This window comes from Pezoporus flaviventris, unplaced genomic scaffold (assembly GCF_033815535.1).
Source record: "Pezoporus flaviventris isolate CSIRO_AGI_PZ_B2104156 unplaced genomic scaffold, CSIRO_AGI_Pfla_v1 ptg000093l, whole genome shotgun sequence".
NCBI lineage: Eukaryota > Metazoa > Chordata > Aves > Psittaciformes > Psittacidae > Pezoporus > Pezoporus flaviventris.
This window is the reverse complement of record NW_026892641.1, coordinates 1675306-1690535: the sequence shown is the minus strand read 5'-3', so window position 1 is coordinate 1690535 and position 15230 is coordinate 1675306. Positions and strand designations below refer to the sequence as shown.

The following is a 15230-nucleotide window of genomic DNA, read 5'->3' as shown; positions in this document are numbered from 1 at the left end:
GTGGGGGGGGGGGGGGGTCCTCTGGCGAGGCAGGCAGTGTAGCTTGGAGCCATGGAGGTTTGATTAATTCCCCCCTGCTTATATGAACCTATTGCATAAGAGGGATTTGAGGGCTTCTGCTTCACTTGCACCCCTCTCTCTTCCAGAATAAAGACCTTGTTTTTCCCAAGCATTTTACTTGCCAGTCAGTGATGGAGGTTAAATCAGCCTCTTACCTCGTTGATCCTGGGGTCACAGCAGGAGCCACAGAGTACCAGGCCTAAGGAAGGCTTAGCCCTGTATTTTTACAGCTTCCCATGAGCTTAGGAGTCACCAGCCATCGGCTGAGCTGCAGCTATACTGGTGTGCAGGGGCTCAGGCATGCACATCCGTGGCTGAGCTACAGCCACTGCTTGCTGCTCATGGTTACTACAGGCTTGCCCAGAGGCTCTTGCACCCTCAGCTCCAGCCACAGTGGTGCTGAGATAGCTTCCCCATCAAAAGTGGTCCTTCATGACTGGTGCTGATACAGTGCTGCCAGGTACCAATGCACACACAGGGGATAACGGGATCGTGTATGGCTGCATTTGTGTTGGAAACCAGCACGTCCTTCATGGTACAGAAGAACTTGCTGCAGACCTGTTTCCCTGTGGCCCTTCACCTAGTTAGCCTGGATTTGAGATCCCATCTCTGTCCTTGGCTTTAGTTTTCATTCTCACATCTCCCAAATCCTATTTCTATAAAGGGAAAACTAGCACGCATATTGCCAACGCGCTCATGAAAGATGCTGCTTTACGTGGTGCCATGCTGGACCACCACTGTGTGGTGTGGAGCTGGGCCTCAGGGTGCCCTTTTCCTTGGTGTTCCAGGTCAGCCTCAACGATTCCCACAATCAGATGGTCGTTCACTGGGCTGGAGAGAAGAGCAACGTGATCGTGGCCTTGGCCAGAGACAGCCTGTCTTTGCTGGGTCCTAAAAACAGCGATGTAAGTCATGCAGCCCGGTGCTGCCCTGGGGCTCCTGCTCTGCTGCTGTACCAGGCACGGTGTCACTGTGGGGCTTCTCCTTTGCAGGTTTACGTATCTTACGACTACGGGAAGAGTTTTAAGAAGATTTCGGAGAGGTTCGGCTTCAGCACAGGGAACAGCAGCGAGGTGGCCATAGCTCAGTTCTACCACAGCCCAGCTGACAACAAGAGGGTGAGGAGGCTGCAGGGCAGGGCCACTTCATTGCCACCAACAGCACAAACATGCGTGGTCCTCGGTGCCATGGTGGCAGTGCCCATAGCAGTACAGCTGCTCCTTGGTACAGGAGGAGTATCTGTAAAGGTACTGCATCCTTAGCAACTCGTCCCTATAGAGTGACAAGCTGTGTTGCCATCACTAGTGTTGTTACAGAGCTACAGCCGCAAATGTTAATTCAGGCTTTATCTATCTACACCAAGGTCACCTTTCTCCTGGCAGGCAAATTCCTTTCTTCCAGAGTTTGCCCTCCCAAAGGCTCCCCCGGGATGCGTGCCTTTGTTATTGCTAGCCTGAGCTCTGCTCTGACCTCCTGGAGCCTGACTGCCTGCTCTCCTTCTTCCTTGCTGGTCCCTCTCTTCCCAGTATATCTTCGTGGATGCCTTTGTCCCGTACCTCTGGATCACCACCGACTTCTGCAGCACTATCCAGGGCTTCTCGATCCCCTTCAGAGCAGCAGATCTCCTCCTGCACAGCAGGAACCCCAACCTCCTCTTGGGCTTCGACAGGTCTCATCCGAAGAAACAGGTGAGCACTTCTGCTTAGATGGGAGGGCCAGCATCCTGCCTCTGCTGTGGCATTCCCCCAGGCCCCATAGACCTTACAGTGAGCCAAGAGACACCCTGCCCTATGCCAGCACCATGTGGGTTCACGCTTTGACTGTGCAGGGTGTCTGATCTCAGACCACTGCATGCAGAGCTGTACCAGACTGGCCAAGACACCCATTTCCTACAGGTCAGTCTGGTTTCTGACCTCTGCAGCAGCGAGTTTGTAGTACCTGTAGCATGGCTTCCTTAAAGATTTCCTCTCCCTTTTCCTTCATATATTCTGGTCCCTCCAGGCTTCTCCTGGCTGTATTGATCTCCCCAGCTACTGCAGCTGTAACTCGCCACGGAGTGCTGGCACTGAGGCAGAACTGACCTCTGCAGTATTTCATGTGGGCATGTGGTTTGGCTTTGGGTCTTGCACAACAAATTGCTTCTTGAAAACAAACACTTTGTTTTTTCCCCTGGAGCTATTGGGCAAAGATTGTAAGTAATTACAACATCTCCAGATAGACCCAGGCAGCTTAAGCAAAACAAGCATCCTCCAGCATGTGAATGGGGATGCATACAGTCTGCAGTGTTTGCAGTCTGGTGGTAACCGGGTGCGTGCTGGGTGCCACTGATGCCTTCCAAGGGGGATGGAGCTGGCTAGGAGCAATACCTTCCCTGCTGGCCTGGCTGTTGAGGCTGGGGTCTGGCTGCCTGTATCCATGTACCTGCAAAACAGAGGCAAAAGTCACAGTTTGGGTGCCACCACAGTGCTTGGTTTCAGGGACACCTTTGGGGGACAGGATCCGCAGGGGAGCTGATGTGCCTGCGGGCTGGTGTGTTCGTTGCTGCTGCTCTCATTGGTGCAGTGGAAGATGCTATCTCTCCTCCTGACCTTTACCTTACTGATGTTCACAACAACAGCCTGTCGCTGTGCTTGGGGATGCAACAGCCTCCAAGGGGGAGGAGGCTCTGCCCAGATATTTACCCTTGCTGTCGCCCTTCATCGGTACATCACACCACGTTATTGTTATGTCTGAGTTAGTGTAAAACCAGGTGGGCAACAGACAGTGGGAAATCCTTTGGGTAGGGACAAATTTTGTGGGTTTAGGTTACTCTCCTGAAGCTATAAAGATTGCTGTTGTTCCAGGGAGCTGCCATGTAAAGAGAAGTCATCAAAGTAGTTAATGGTTTTGTGATGGACACATGTCCATCCTGTTTTTGCTGTCTCAGACTGGGTCTCCTTAAGGGATTGGGTCTCTTTTGGTTGTCCAGTCCCACTGGCATCTTTCTTTTTGTCATTGCAGCTCTGGAAATCAGATGATTTTGGCCAGACCTGGATAATGATTCAGGAACATGTGAAGTCTTTCTCTTGGTATGTATCACACCTGCGTATGTACTGATACCTGCCCAGCTCCTGTCTTCTCTCACTCCTCACTTCCTGCCCTGTGCAAACCAAGGACATGGGTACCAAACCCAGCAGAGACCCTGCACCATGAGGACAAGAGACAGCCAACAACACATACAACCAGGGGTGCTCCACATTTACCCTGCTTCTTACCTGTCCCCAGCCCCATCTCTTAAAAGCATTCCTGCTCCTTGTTACTTGCTGCCTTCTGCATTGCTCTGGGTGCAGAGCTACCACCACCACCTCTCTCGTTGTCCTTTCCAGGGGGGTTGAGCCCTATGACAAGCCAAATACAGTGTACATCGAGCGGCACGAGCCTTCTGGGGCTTCCACTGTCATTCGCAGCACTGATTTCTTTCAAAGCCGAGAAAATAAAGAGATAATCCTGGAGGACGTTGAAGACTTCCAGCTCAGGGACAAATACATGTTTGCAACCAAATCTGTGGTGAGTATCATGCGAGAAACACCACCGAGGGTGATGCTCGGTGCTTTTCTGCAGGCTGGGCAGAACTAGGTCAGCTTGGGAAGTGCTGGGATCCAGGAAAAGCCACAGGATGCCTGGGAAAGCCGGTGAGGAGAAGGGGGATGTGGTGCAGCAGCTTGGTGGTCAGGAGGCCGCTTGTCAGAGAGGATTACTGTCAAACATGGACGAGGTCCATGTAGCCGAATGTGCTCCAGCCTGGAAAGAAAGCTGGATTTTCAGTCTCCTTTCCTAAGAAAAGAGGATAGGTGAAAGCTGCCTTTTGGTCCCCCTGCAGCCAGGGCCCCCCTATACCTTCTGCAGCTGTGGGACAGTTTCAGACCAACCTGAAAGCAAGCTAGAAGGCATCTGTGCTTTCTCTGAGGGCAAGTCCTTTCTAGACAATCAGAGCCACAACACCAGAGGGGTAGAGTCCTATTCCTTCCAGAAAAGCCAGCATTGCTTTCCTCTCCTGCTGCTGCCATTGAGCCTGCTTTAATGAGCAACCTTTGCCATTTAGGGGTGACTCCTTGCAAAACCACGTAGAGTTTCCTACGTTGCCAGGGGACGTGTTTGCAGAGCACTTTCTGTTTCTCAGAAGTCTCTCTTGCAGGTAGCACAGCCTGCAACTCTTGGGTCCCATCCCCTTGGCACTATGCCTGCTCTGAAGCCTGCTGTGGTTTGCAGGAGATGTTATCTAGGCTTGCTGTTGGCGTTTGGTGAGACACGGGGGGGTGGTTGTGTCTGTGGAGAAGCCACCAGGCTCACAGGGCAACATCCTGAGAGTGCGAGGCAGGTTTGTATAGGGGCCTTTCCATGCATGAATTCAATCTGGGGGTTCTTTCTGCTTCTGGAAGGCTCAGAGTCACTGTCACGCTTCTCTGTACAGCTCTAATCACTGGTGTTGCATTAAACAACATTGAAATCCCTTGTATTCCGTGCTCAGGCAAAGACTGATGGGAAACACAGGCTCTGGGAGGGAGGCCAGCCTGGCTGCAAACCCCAGATTTGGAAATGACATCCCCAGGTCTGGAATCAGGCACTTGCATCAAAGCTGGGCTGCAACGGGAGCAGCGCAATGGGGAGAGGCCAGGCTGGGTGTTAGAGGCACCCAGGACTCTGACTTGTGCTCCTTCCCGTGGGAGTCGCGGTTGCTTAGCAATACGGAGCCTGGGAAAACCAGGCCACTTATTTTTGGAGCCTAAATCTGGGTTTAGGTTCTTACCATTGGCATCCCATACGAAACAGGTTGCCCCCAGCCTGTTACTTTTTCGGCTTCCTGCTGGCGCCTTTCGTTTTGTGCAAATTGCTAAAAATAGGGAGGAAAGGACAAACTGCTCTGCAGAAAGAGGAGGAATTAAACCCCTAAATCCAGCCTCCTTACCTCCACCTGAAGACCTTGAGCAGGGTGCTGGTCTCCATCAGTCACAGGCCATGTTTTGCCTGCATACAAATAGAGACCCATCACACTGTGTGGGTCTGCCCCAGGCTGCCTTTTGGCTGCCGCGGGAGATGAAGGTGATCTGGGGGGTGAGAGCTGCTCCTAACACATCCCTCTGCTCTGCCGCAGCGTTTGCCAGGCGGCTCGCAGCCGCCTTCGGTCCAGCTCTGGGTTTCCTTCAACCGCAAGCCGATGCGTGTGGCACAGTTCGTAACCAAGCATCCAATTAAGGTAAGTGATGCTTTCCAAGGGGACCTCCTCCTCTCTCCCTCCTGTGCCAAGGATACCCTCAGATGTCAACACCAATTCTCTGCCTTTCACTAGACACTGCAGGAGCTGGACCTCGTATGATCCTGCTTGGGGAGGGGATGGGCTGAGCAGAAATACACATGGGTGTAGGGAAGGGTAACGTTAAGCCAGCTAAAAGGAAACACTAAACCAGTCTGTATGTAAACCCTGCTTGTATGCCCACACCTATGAAGCCTGCTCACCTGTCATTTACATTCCTAAGGAATATTATGTTGCCGATGCCTCGGAGGACCAGGTGTTTGTGTGTGTCAGCCATGATGACAACCGTACCAACCTCTACATCTCAGAGGCAGAAGGCCTGAAGTTCTCCTTGTCTTTAGAAAACGTGCTCTACTACAGCCCGGGAGGAGCTGGAAGTGACACCTTAGTCAGGTAACGCGGGATGTGCCTAAGGGGAATATCAGACATAATCATTGTAGCGTTTGATCAAAGCATTGCCCTGATCTCCAGGCTTGATATTCTCCCACTCCCCAGACCAGGGAGGCTGCGATTCACTGATCCTACCTTTGCATTCCCTCGCAGGTATTTTGCCAACGAGCCCTTTGCAGACTTCCATCGTGTTGAAGGCGTGCGGGGTGTCTACATCGCCACCCTGATCAACGGCTCCTTCAGCGAGGAGAACATGCGCTCCGTCATCACCTTTGACAAAGGGGGGACCTGGGAGCTGCTGCAGCCCCCAGCGCAGACGCGCTATGGGGAGCGGATAGACTGTGAGGTAGTGCAGGGCAGGGAGAAGCATCCTCCAAAAGAGGCTGGAGCACAATCCCGCTCGGAGAGCATCTCTCCAAGTGGAGATAGCCAGACTCGGTGGGACGAGGGCACCCGATGGAGGGATAATGAACTGTGTTTTACCTTTCCAGTTCTCCCAGGGCTGCTCCCTCCACCTAGCCCAGCGCCTGAGCCAGCTGCTGAATTTCCAGCTGCGCAGGATGCCCATTCTGTCCAAGGAGTCGGCACCAGGACTGATCATCGCCACCGGTACTGCGGCCATGCAGGGGCTTGGGGCACGTTGTTGTTAGGACATGAGGAACCTGGCAGCATCTAGTTTGTATCTGCAGGTTACCAAAGTACATTTTGCTATCCTTCCTCTGCTGCAGTCCCCATACAGTAATTACAGCATGTACATTTTACTGCAGCACAGTGATGTGAGAAACCTTGTCTGCTTCGTTCTGATCCTCCTTCCTGCCACTGTCCACATGAAGGGTGTCTCGAACATACAGAACTTCCTGTTTGTCTCGCTCTGCTACTGAAGAAGACACTTAAACGTTTTGTTTGATGTTATTTATAGCCATAGCTTTTTACCCAGATGCTTTTGAAACTTGTAATAGTCTTCAAAATATTTGCTTTTTGAAGGGATTAATTTATAGTGTGAAAAATCAGCTCTTCAGTCAGATAAAAATAGTTTAGAGGTGTCTGGCTTCATTTTAAGCAATCTCTTTGCATGCCTCAAGAATGATTTCTCCCATTATCCTAGGTTCCATTGGCAAGAACATGGCAAAGAAAACCAATGTCTATGTCTCAAGCAGTGCCGGAGCAAGGTGGAGAGAGGTAAGGATGTTCTTTTGCTTGCTGGCCCAGCCAAGGCAGTGGTGTAGCAGGTAGGATGGTGGCAGAAATATAGATAAGTGATGTGCAGCTCTTGGGCATTAAAGGTGACCTCCGCCTGCGTGTCCAAGAGCTGTAGCTGGAAGGTGCTGAATGTCCCTTGAAACCAAGGCATAAAGGTCTTTAGGTGAAGGACCAGGCATGGGTTGGCATGGAGGTGAACCTCTTAGTGCTCTTGGTGAAGGTGGTGTGTTCAAGCACAGGAGAGAGATATTTCTTCTTTTCAAGTGGCAGGATTTGCCCTCAGCACAGGTCATCTGGCCCCTTTTAGACAGGGCTGACAGCCAGGACTTAGGATGGGAGAGTGTCTGGAGCCATCTTCCAGAAAAATGGGATGTTGCTCTCGGTTTATGGGGAGGTTGCTGTTTACTAAGTGGGTGTTCTGGTCTGCGGCAGTACTTGTGGTCTGCCCGTGCGTTCTGCAGCCAGTGTAACATGGTATTCCAACATCTGCAAGCCATTTAAATCTGTGAACTAAGCGGCCTCCTTTTCCTCTTCCAAGTGCTGCGCGGTCTGGGATGAGGACTGGGAAGCAGCGGTGGGGACACCCCACAGCTCCTGACTGCTGCCAAAGCCAACCGTGGGTCAGAGGCTGGCCCTGGATGAGAGCGGGCACCTCTGAAAGCAGGGGGACCTGTTGCTTATCCCTATGGGAGCCCTGAGGAGCCCTCATGGCTAGGGATGGGGATCAGGAAGCGGAGACTTTGAGGTGCTTCAAGGCAGGTTTGTGCTGGAGTGCAATTTAAACGTGCCGAGGAAGCGCTGACCCACGGTTAACAGCTCCCGAGTTCCTCAGGCCCTTTGTATCACGAGCAGAGGTGCAGAACGCCACTCAGCAGTGTCACCCCTGAGCTGAGAAGCAGTAACCCAGCTCCCCCCTGTTGGCTTTGGCAAGCAGCAGGCTGGAAGGCTCAGTGCTCTCCAGATCGCTGCTATGATCTCACAGCACAGCATAGAAAGAAACAATACATTCCGTGCCCTGCCTAAGAACGTCCCCAAGTGCGTTCTGCGAGCAGATTCAGGCACGTACATGCTTCCTATTTTCACCCTCAACTGCACTGAGCTCCTGGGATGGGATAGGAAAGGAAAGGTGATTTTTTTTGTGTTGGTGGTCACTAAAAGCTGTAAGTGAGCATGAAATACAGGTTCTTTTCTGCAGGGTGGGTAGAATCATAGAATAGTTAGGGTTGGAAAGGACCTTAAGATCATCCAGTTCCACCCCCCCTGCCATGGGCAGGGACACCTCACACTAAACCATCTCACCCAAGGCTTCATCCAACCTGGCCTTGAACACCGCCAGGGATGGAGCATTCCCAGCCTCCCTGGGCAACCCATTCCAGTGCCTCACCACCCTCACAGGAAATAATTTCCTCCTTATAGCCAATCTAAACTTCCCCTGTTTAAGCTTTAACCCATTACCTCTTGTCCTGTCACTACAGTAGTAGTGTAGCAGATGTATAAGCTATCTCCAGAGCTTGTTTCTGCATGCCATGTCCCCAGTTTGAGCATTCAAAACACCTTACACATACCTGCAGCCCGAGGAAGGTGGCAAGCCCTTGCTGAGTGTCAGGAAAGCCTGGCAGGCATGACCTGCAGACTAAGGGGGGAGCAGTGGGCTCTGGTTTGATGTAATAGCACTTTTTCCAGTGTTTCTTTCCCTGCACGAGGCACAGTGCTGCTCCTAAACACAGCTCTACATTTAGGGAAATGGGGCTGGCTGCTTTTGCCTACAGATGTCAGCCCATAAACACTTGGATCTGGTGCCTCCAGGTACTTGGCTCAACCCAGGCGACCCCAAACATCAGCTCGGGTCAGGCAGTACTCCTGTCAAAGCATGCTTTCCATCCAAGCTTCTCCCTTAACTCAGCACAGCTCTGATGCACCCCTTGGCTGCGTTTCTCTTCCAGGCGCTGTCTGGACCCCACTATTACACCTGGGGTGACCACGGTGGCATTCTTGTGGCCATCGCGCAAGGCACCGAGACCAACCAGCTCAAGTGAGTAGGGGGGAGGCAGTGCCCTGTGCCCAGCAGAACCTGTTCCTAGCAGCATTCCCAATCCTCTTTCTCCAGGTACAGCACAAATGAAGGGGAAACCTGGAAAGTGTTCACTTTCTCAGAGAAGCCGGTGTTTGTGTACGGACTGCTCACTGAGCCTGGGGAGAAAAGCACCATATTCACCATCTTTGGCTCGTACAAAGAGAATGGCCACAGCTGGTTGATACTGCAGATCAACACCACTGACGTGCTGGGTAAGGGGACAAGTGACAGAGCCATCGCTGACGCTGGTTCTGTCAGTGCCCACCCTGTAGCTTTGCAGGTTGCACACACTAATAAGCCCTCACACCAGAAACCAGCCAGTCCCACGCTGCACAGCCTGTGCCCAGTACCCCTGGGGGTGCAAGAGAGCTCTTAACATACCCTTTCTGGGGGGCTGAGATCGAGGAGGTGGCATAGGAAAGGTTTTCAGAAGTCCAAAGCAACCAAGGGACCTCAGGCTATGAGCCAAACTACTCCATCATCCAAGGCTCATACATTCCCACTGATGGGTGCCTAAATGCAAATGGGGTGCAGAAACGCTTTTGTTGCTCTTCCCCTCTATTCCGGTTTCCAAAAAAAACCCCAGTGAAATGCCCTGAAGTCCCGTTAGCAGCAGACCAACCCCACTTTGCTGGCTGTCCCATGGAGGCAGGGGATAAAGGGCATCTCCTGTGGAGGCCATCTGCTTTTAGGTGCCTGTCCCTCATACCTCATGTCCACACAGACACAACTGCTGAAGGCATTCAATGTCCCCTGTGCTCTTCCCCATCACTTCCATCCTCACTGAGCACTTTGTTGAAGAGGAAAGGGGAAAAAAAAAGAGAAAGGATCCTTCTGAAGGCTTGTAGCTATGAATGTTTTATAACCCATTTCAGCTTTGATTGCAAGGCAGCATTTTAATCAAAGAGCAGTTAAACCCAGCAGAGGAATTTCCCTGACTAAAATTTATAACCAATTCCCTTGACGTTTTGTTAGAAATGGATCTGTTTGGTAACCAGAACGACTCCATTTAAATGAGGCATCACAGATTCACTGTCACCGCGACGGAGCTGCTTGTTGCCTCCTGTCACTGAGTGCCGCTGCACGCCCTGAGCTGAAATGCTTCCTGCTTTGCCTTTTCTTTTGGGCTAGAGCCATGCAGCCAGGGGGGAGCCACTCGTTTTGTGCCGGAGGAGGGCAGCGGGAGGGAAAGGACAACGGGCATTATTGCAGTGCATGGCTGGGTGCCAGTGTGCCTGCTCTCACTTCCAGCATCCTCACTGGGCACACACCAGCAGCAGTGCTGAGGGACATCTGCTGCTCTCTTGCCTTTAAACCCTTGTTCTGGGGTGCCACAAGGACTGTTCCTCTCTTTCCCCTCCCCTTGCTGCTTCTCTTAGGGGTCCCTTGCACAGAGAATGACTACAAACTGTGGTCACCCTCCGATGAGCGAGGCAATGAATGCTTGCTGGGGCATAAGACTGTCTTCAAAAGGAGGACTCCTCATGCGACCTGTTTCAATGGGGAAGACTTTGACAGGCCTGTCATGGTCTCCAACTGCTCTTGTACAAGGGAAGACTTTGAATGGTAAATATCAATTAATTTCTTTTAGTTTGGATTGGAAGTTTGAGATAAATACCTGTGACCAATCGCTCAAAGTGAACAAACATCCAATTTACTGAGCTCTGTGTATTGTTGCTTGATTTTATAGCACAGAGGAAACTAAATAGACTGAAAACATCCTTTCATTAACAACAGGGCATAAGACTTAATTAATGTCTTTAGAACCTTTCAGGAGCCTCTGAAAGGCTCCATAGAAGTGGAAAGCATTGTTAACCCATCACCTTCTTTCAAATGATGACAGACAATTTCCCATCACATAGAGAGATCCTCCACCAAAAAACTTAGGGACCATTTAGCAACAGGGATGCAACTGGACCTGCTCTATCATTGTATCTGCAACTAGCACATTACTGACCCTGCACAGCTCTCACGATTAGGAACCATGCTCTGGCCACCTGATGCAGAGGTTTGGGGTTAGAAAGTGAACTGCTGTGCAGGGTCTGACTGCTTGAGTGCCCAGTACACAGAGTTAAGGACAGGGGTCCAGCTCTGCTTGTCCGATGCCGAGGCAGAGATTGAGTCCAGCTCATCATGAGCAGACTGAGAATAGGGCTTGTAGGATCTAATTGCTGCCTCAGAATCACAGCCCTGGACTCCATGTAAAATGAGATTGACACAACCTCTTCCACAGTGTTTTCCAAAGAACAGATCGCACTGTAACTCCCATTCTACCAACAGGAAAAGCCAAGAGACCAGTGAGCTAAGCCAACTAGCAGAACTGGGGCTTACAGCCAGGCTTTCAGGGCACACTGGCTCAGTTGTGCCTTGCTGCCTCACCTGCCTACTTTGGGCAAGCTTATATCCAAAACGCTCTTGAAGCTCCCTGGAGAGAGAAGCTGTACGATATTATTGTGCAGCTAAATACTGATAATAACAGACTTCTGAGATGCTTTGGGTCCTTTAAACTTCTATGCAGAAATAGAGCAGAGCAATAGTGTAACACAGCTGAGTTTTTGCCTTCCATCCATCCTTCCTTACACCTTTCTTCTTGCAGTGATTTTGGGTTTAAACTGAGTGATGACTTATCATTAGAAGTTTGTGTCCCTGACCCTGAATTTGCTGGCAAACCATATGATCCACCAGTCCCTTGCCCTGTTGGCTCAACTTACAAGAGGACTCGAGGGTATGTATTTGACTTGGGAGAGGATTTATCCTAGTGGTGATTAAAAAACCCCAAATGACCACAAAACCCCCACACAAACACCCCATAAGTGGCAGTAAACAAACTGCATGTTTAGACATACATTGCAACAAAGCAACACTGCTTATGCTAGCTGCACACGTTAATAGCTTCCATAAGATAAACTGCATGACTGTGTATGTTGCAGCTATCGAAAGATCTCTGGGGACACTTGTACAGGTGGAGACATCGAGTCGCGGCTCGAAGGGGAGCTGGTACCGTGCCCTTTAGCTGGTGAGTACGTACAGGACTGCTTTGTGCCCACCAAACTTCACCTCTCTCCCTCTTTTCTCCTCTCAAAGCACTGACACAGCCTCCTGCCCCTGTTCTGCCAGTGTTATTTGCATTCTGCTCATTACAGCTCTAATTTAATCTGCCGTCATGAGCTGCGTGATTAGCATGCTGCAGCACAGCAGCTCAAGAGCGAGCCTGACACGGGGAAGAGGCTTGTGTAAGGCGCTCACAGACCCACCAGCGTGAGGTTTCCCTGTGTCATCCTAAGATGGTTGAGGGTGCAGAAGATATTCCAGCTGCAAACCAGAGCAGCAGGTGCCTGGGGAAGCATTCCCTCTGCTGGGATTCATGCCAATGCCATGCTTAGTTTTGCTCCTCGTGCAGAGCATGACACGTTATTCACCCCTCTGAGCCCTCTTGAGCTATTTGGAGAGCTGTTAGTCATGCTGAGAAGGGCCCTGCTGACTGAAAAGTAAACCTGCAGTCCCCACCGGGCTGGGCTTTGAAGTGCCGTGTTCCCAGAGTATTTACTGATCGTCTTCAGATACGTGTTGGCTCGCACCATGGTAACACTTTCATGTACCGTATCTGTTTCGTATCTCCCTATTATCTCATTAGGGATGCACAGCCAGAGTTACTTACTGACATTAGCTTTACTCATTAAGAGCATTATTGGCCTTTACCAGTAGCGTGCTAATGCCAGGGAGACTTTGCCCCGGACCAGGATCCCATTACACTGGATTCGGCGCGATACAGAAACAAAACCCACTCTGGGATATCAACTGCAGGGCCCGTGTCCCCCAGGACTTGCAGATTTCCATCACTCCCACCTTTTTATGAGGTTTTTGAGGAGCAGGAGATCAGTATTTAGTTTCCAATTGGCAGTGCACTAACGTGGGAAGGAAGGGTCACGGCACATTTTGCCGTGCTCGGCTCCTCCTGGAACAAACAATGGTTGCAGTGTGCTCCTGGGCACACACGGGACCTGCACAAGGCTATTAGTGTGTTCCCATTAACCTAAGCCCACTGAGACAAAGGGCCTTTGCCTTCCTTACGCTGAGGTGCTAAAACAAGTACCAGGAGTAAGACAAAATACCTATTCGCCCCTTGAGTAGCCTAAAATGGCCTCTGAATAAGGCACCCTGTGTTCTTGCAGAGGAGAACGAGTTCATTCTCTACGCCACCCGCTACTCCATCCATCGCTACGACCTTGCCTCTGGTGTCAGCGAGGAGCTGCCCCTGGCTGGGCTACGAGGGGCGGTCGCCCTGGACTTTGACTACGACCACAACTGCTTGTACTGGGCTGATGTCACTCTTGACATTATACAGGTGAGGTGGGGAGTGCTGGCCACCCGTGGCATCGCCTCCTTGCACCATACACACCCCTCAGTGCAAATGTTTGTCTTGGATACTCCTCCCTCCGAGCTGTCTGTTAGTGACTGTGCTCATGAGCAAGTTCCTCATCTGCTTTTCTGATTTATTCCTTTCTTTGCAGCGTCTTTGTCTCAACGGCAGCTCCGGGCAAGAAATAATCATAAGCACCGGGCTGGAAACAGTGGAAGCGTTGGCCTTTGAACCTCTCAGTCAACTGCTGTATTGGGTCAATGCTGGGATTCCCAAAATTGAGGTACAGCTATGCTCACCGGGCTACACTGATGTGTCACAGTGCATCTTTGAGGTGCCTGAGCTCTAAGCTGGCTTCTGCCCTGAAATCTTATTGCTGATGGGACATTACTGAACACTGACCCACATGCCACTTCATTGGATCTAAACACAAACAGGCTATGACAACACTCAGCCCTGTGTACTTAAACGAGGTCACTTTGTGAGGCTGAATCACACAGCAGAAACGGGAGAAAAAGCAACAGCCTTGTGCAGTATGCACAGCCACCACAGGGCACACAGAGTGCTCACTCTGCCATGTAGAAACATCAATAAATGCATGGATCTACCCTCTTTTATTACCTCAGGAACTGCTCCCTGTGCCCACAGCAGCTGTTTTATTAGGGAGCAGTGATTACCTACCATAGATTGCATGTAACTTTAACCAGTACAACTGCCTCCCATACTGCCCGCACTAAAGGCGCCCCTCCTGGCTTTCGGTTACCATTCTAGGTTGCCAATCCAGACGGAGACCTGCGACTCACCGTCCTCAATTCCTCAATCCTTGAACGACCCAGAGCCCTCACTCTAGTTCCCCAAGATGGGTAAGAAAGAAAGCATCGCAAGTAGCCTTTGTGTTCACCAGGGGAATCATTCTGGTCCTTCACTGCTACCCTCATAAGAAGCAAACATGAGGAAGTGTGCTGCATGGAAAGCTTTTAAGACTCAGTCCCAAAGGGTGGGATGGGGGGACAGGAGTGATGGCAGGCAGCACAGCAGTCCTGCCCCATGCAGCCCCTTCCTGCCATTTCATACCCAACTAAAGCAGGAGCAGAGATCACAAACTGTTTCTCCTTTCAGTTTAACTGCTGCTTTTCCTATCTGTACATATCTACTAGTAAATAACTCTTCCTGCCAGTAAAACTGGTCTGGTCACTGAGGAAAGCATTGCAGTAATGCATGAGAAACTGAGCTGTACTCAAATTCAAGAGCCAAATGGAAGCTACAGTTTTGGTGCACTGCAAATAGAGCCCTGACAAACCTGAGCTGTATTTAGGCATATGTGCTAAAGCAAAGCAGTTCAGTGCAAGGTAACCTACAGCTGCACTCACACCACAGAGCCTGCAGCTAAGGAAGCCTCTGTGCTGCTTGTAGATCTGTTGGTAGCATTCATTTGAATTGCAAAGAGCTCCCTTTTTCCAAAGCATGTCTTGCAAGAGATACGGAATGTAAAGTATTCAAACCTCTGCTCATGCCCCGTTTCCTTTTGATGAGCTGGTTTGTTACTATGTCGAGTAATCTCTCTGCCTCTTGCCAGGCTGATGTTCTGGACAGACTGGGGAGATTCCAGAGCCGGCATTTACCGCAGCGACATGGATGGGTCATCGGCTGGGTGCATCGTTTCGGAGGGCGTGCGGTGGCCAAATGGCATCTCTGTGGATGACCACTGGATCTACTGGACCGAAGCCTATATGGACAGGATTGAGAGGGTGGATTTCAATGGGATGCAGAGGTCTGTGATCCTGGACAGCCTCCCTCACCCTTATGCTATTGCTGTGTTTAAGGTATGTATATGGCGGCTCCTTTCCCGTCCGCAC

The 15230-nt window shown here is 50.9% G+C and overlaps 1 protein-coding gene and 1 long non-coding RNA gene across 3 annotated transcripts in view; one reads left to right on the top strand and one right to left on the bottom strand.

Annotated features, from left to right (window-relative positions):
• SORL1 (sortilin related receptor 1) overlaps window positions 1-15230 on the top strand; it is a 44918-nt gene that overhangs the window by 7572 nt on the left and 22116 nt on the right. For both annotated transcript variants that reach the window (XM_061476129.1, XM_061476128.1), the window contains exons 2-20: window positions 849-965; window positions 1053-1178; window positions 1587-1748; window positions 3061-3128; window positions 3426-3606; window positions 5192-5293; window positions 5574-5743; window positions 5894-6086; window positions 6232-6349; window positions 6846-6919; window positions 8884-8972; window positions 9048-9226; window positions 10394-10580; window positions 11611-11739; window positions 11945-12030; window positions 13187-13359; window positions 13526-13657; window positions 14146-14237; window positions 14951-15197. In XM_061476129.1, the coding sequence (XP_061332113.1) occupies window positions 849-965; window positions 1053-1178; window positions 1587-1748; window positions 3061-3128; window positions 3426-3606; window positions 5192-5293; window positions 5574-5743; window positions 5894-6086; window positions 6232-6349; window positions 6846-6919; window positions 8884-8972; window positions 9048-9226; window positions 10394-10580; window positions 11611-11739; window positions 11945-12030; window positions 13187-13359; window positions 13526-13657; window positions 14146-14237; window positions 14951-15197 (2625 nt within the window). The remainder of the gene's footprint in view (window positions 1-848; window positions 966-1052; window positions 1179-1586; window positions 1749-3060; window positions 3129-3425; window positions 3607-5191; window positions 5294-5573; window positions 5744-5893; window positions 6087-6231; window positions 6350-6845; window positions 6920-8883; window positions 8973-9047; window positions 9227-10393; window positions 10581-11610; window positions 11740-11944; window positions 12031-13186; window positions 13360-13525; window positions 13658-14145; window positions 14238-14950; window positions 15198-15230) is intronic.
• Window positions 1999-3044, bottom strand: LOC133281020 (uncharacterized). The gene is made up of 2 exons (XR_009747342.1): window positions 2335-3044; window positions 1999-2235 (listed from the first exon to the last, which is right to left on the bottom strand). It is a non-coding gene; the product is annotated as an uncharacterized LOC133281020 (long non-coding RNA).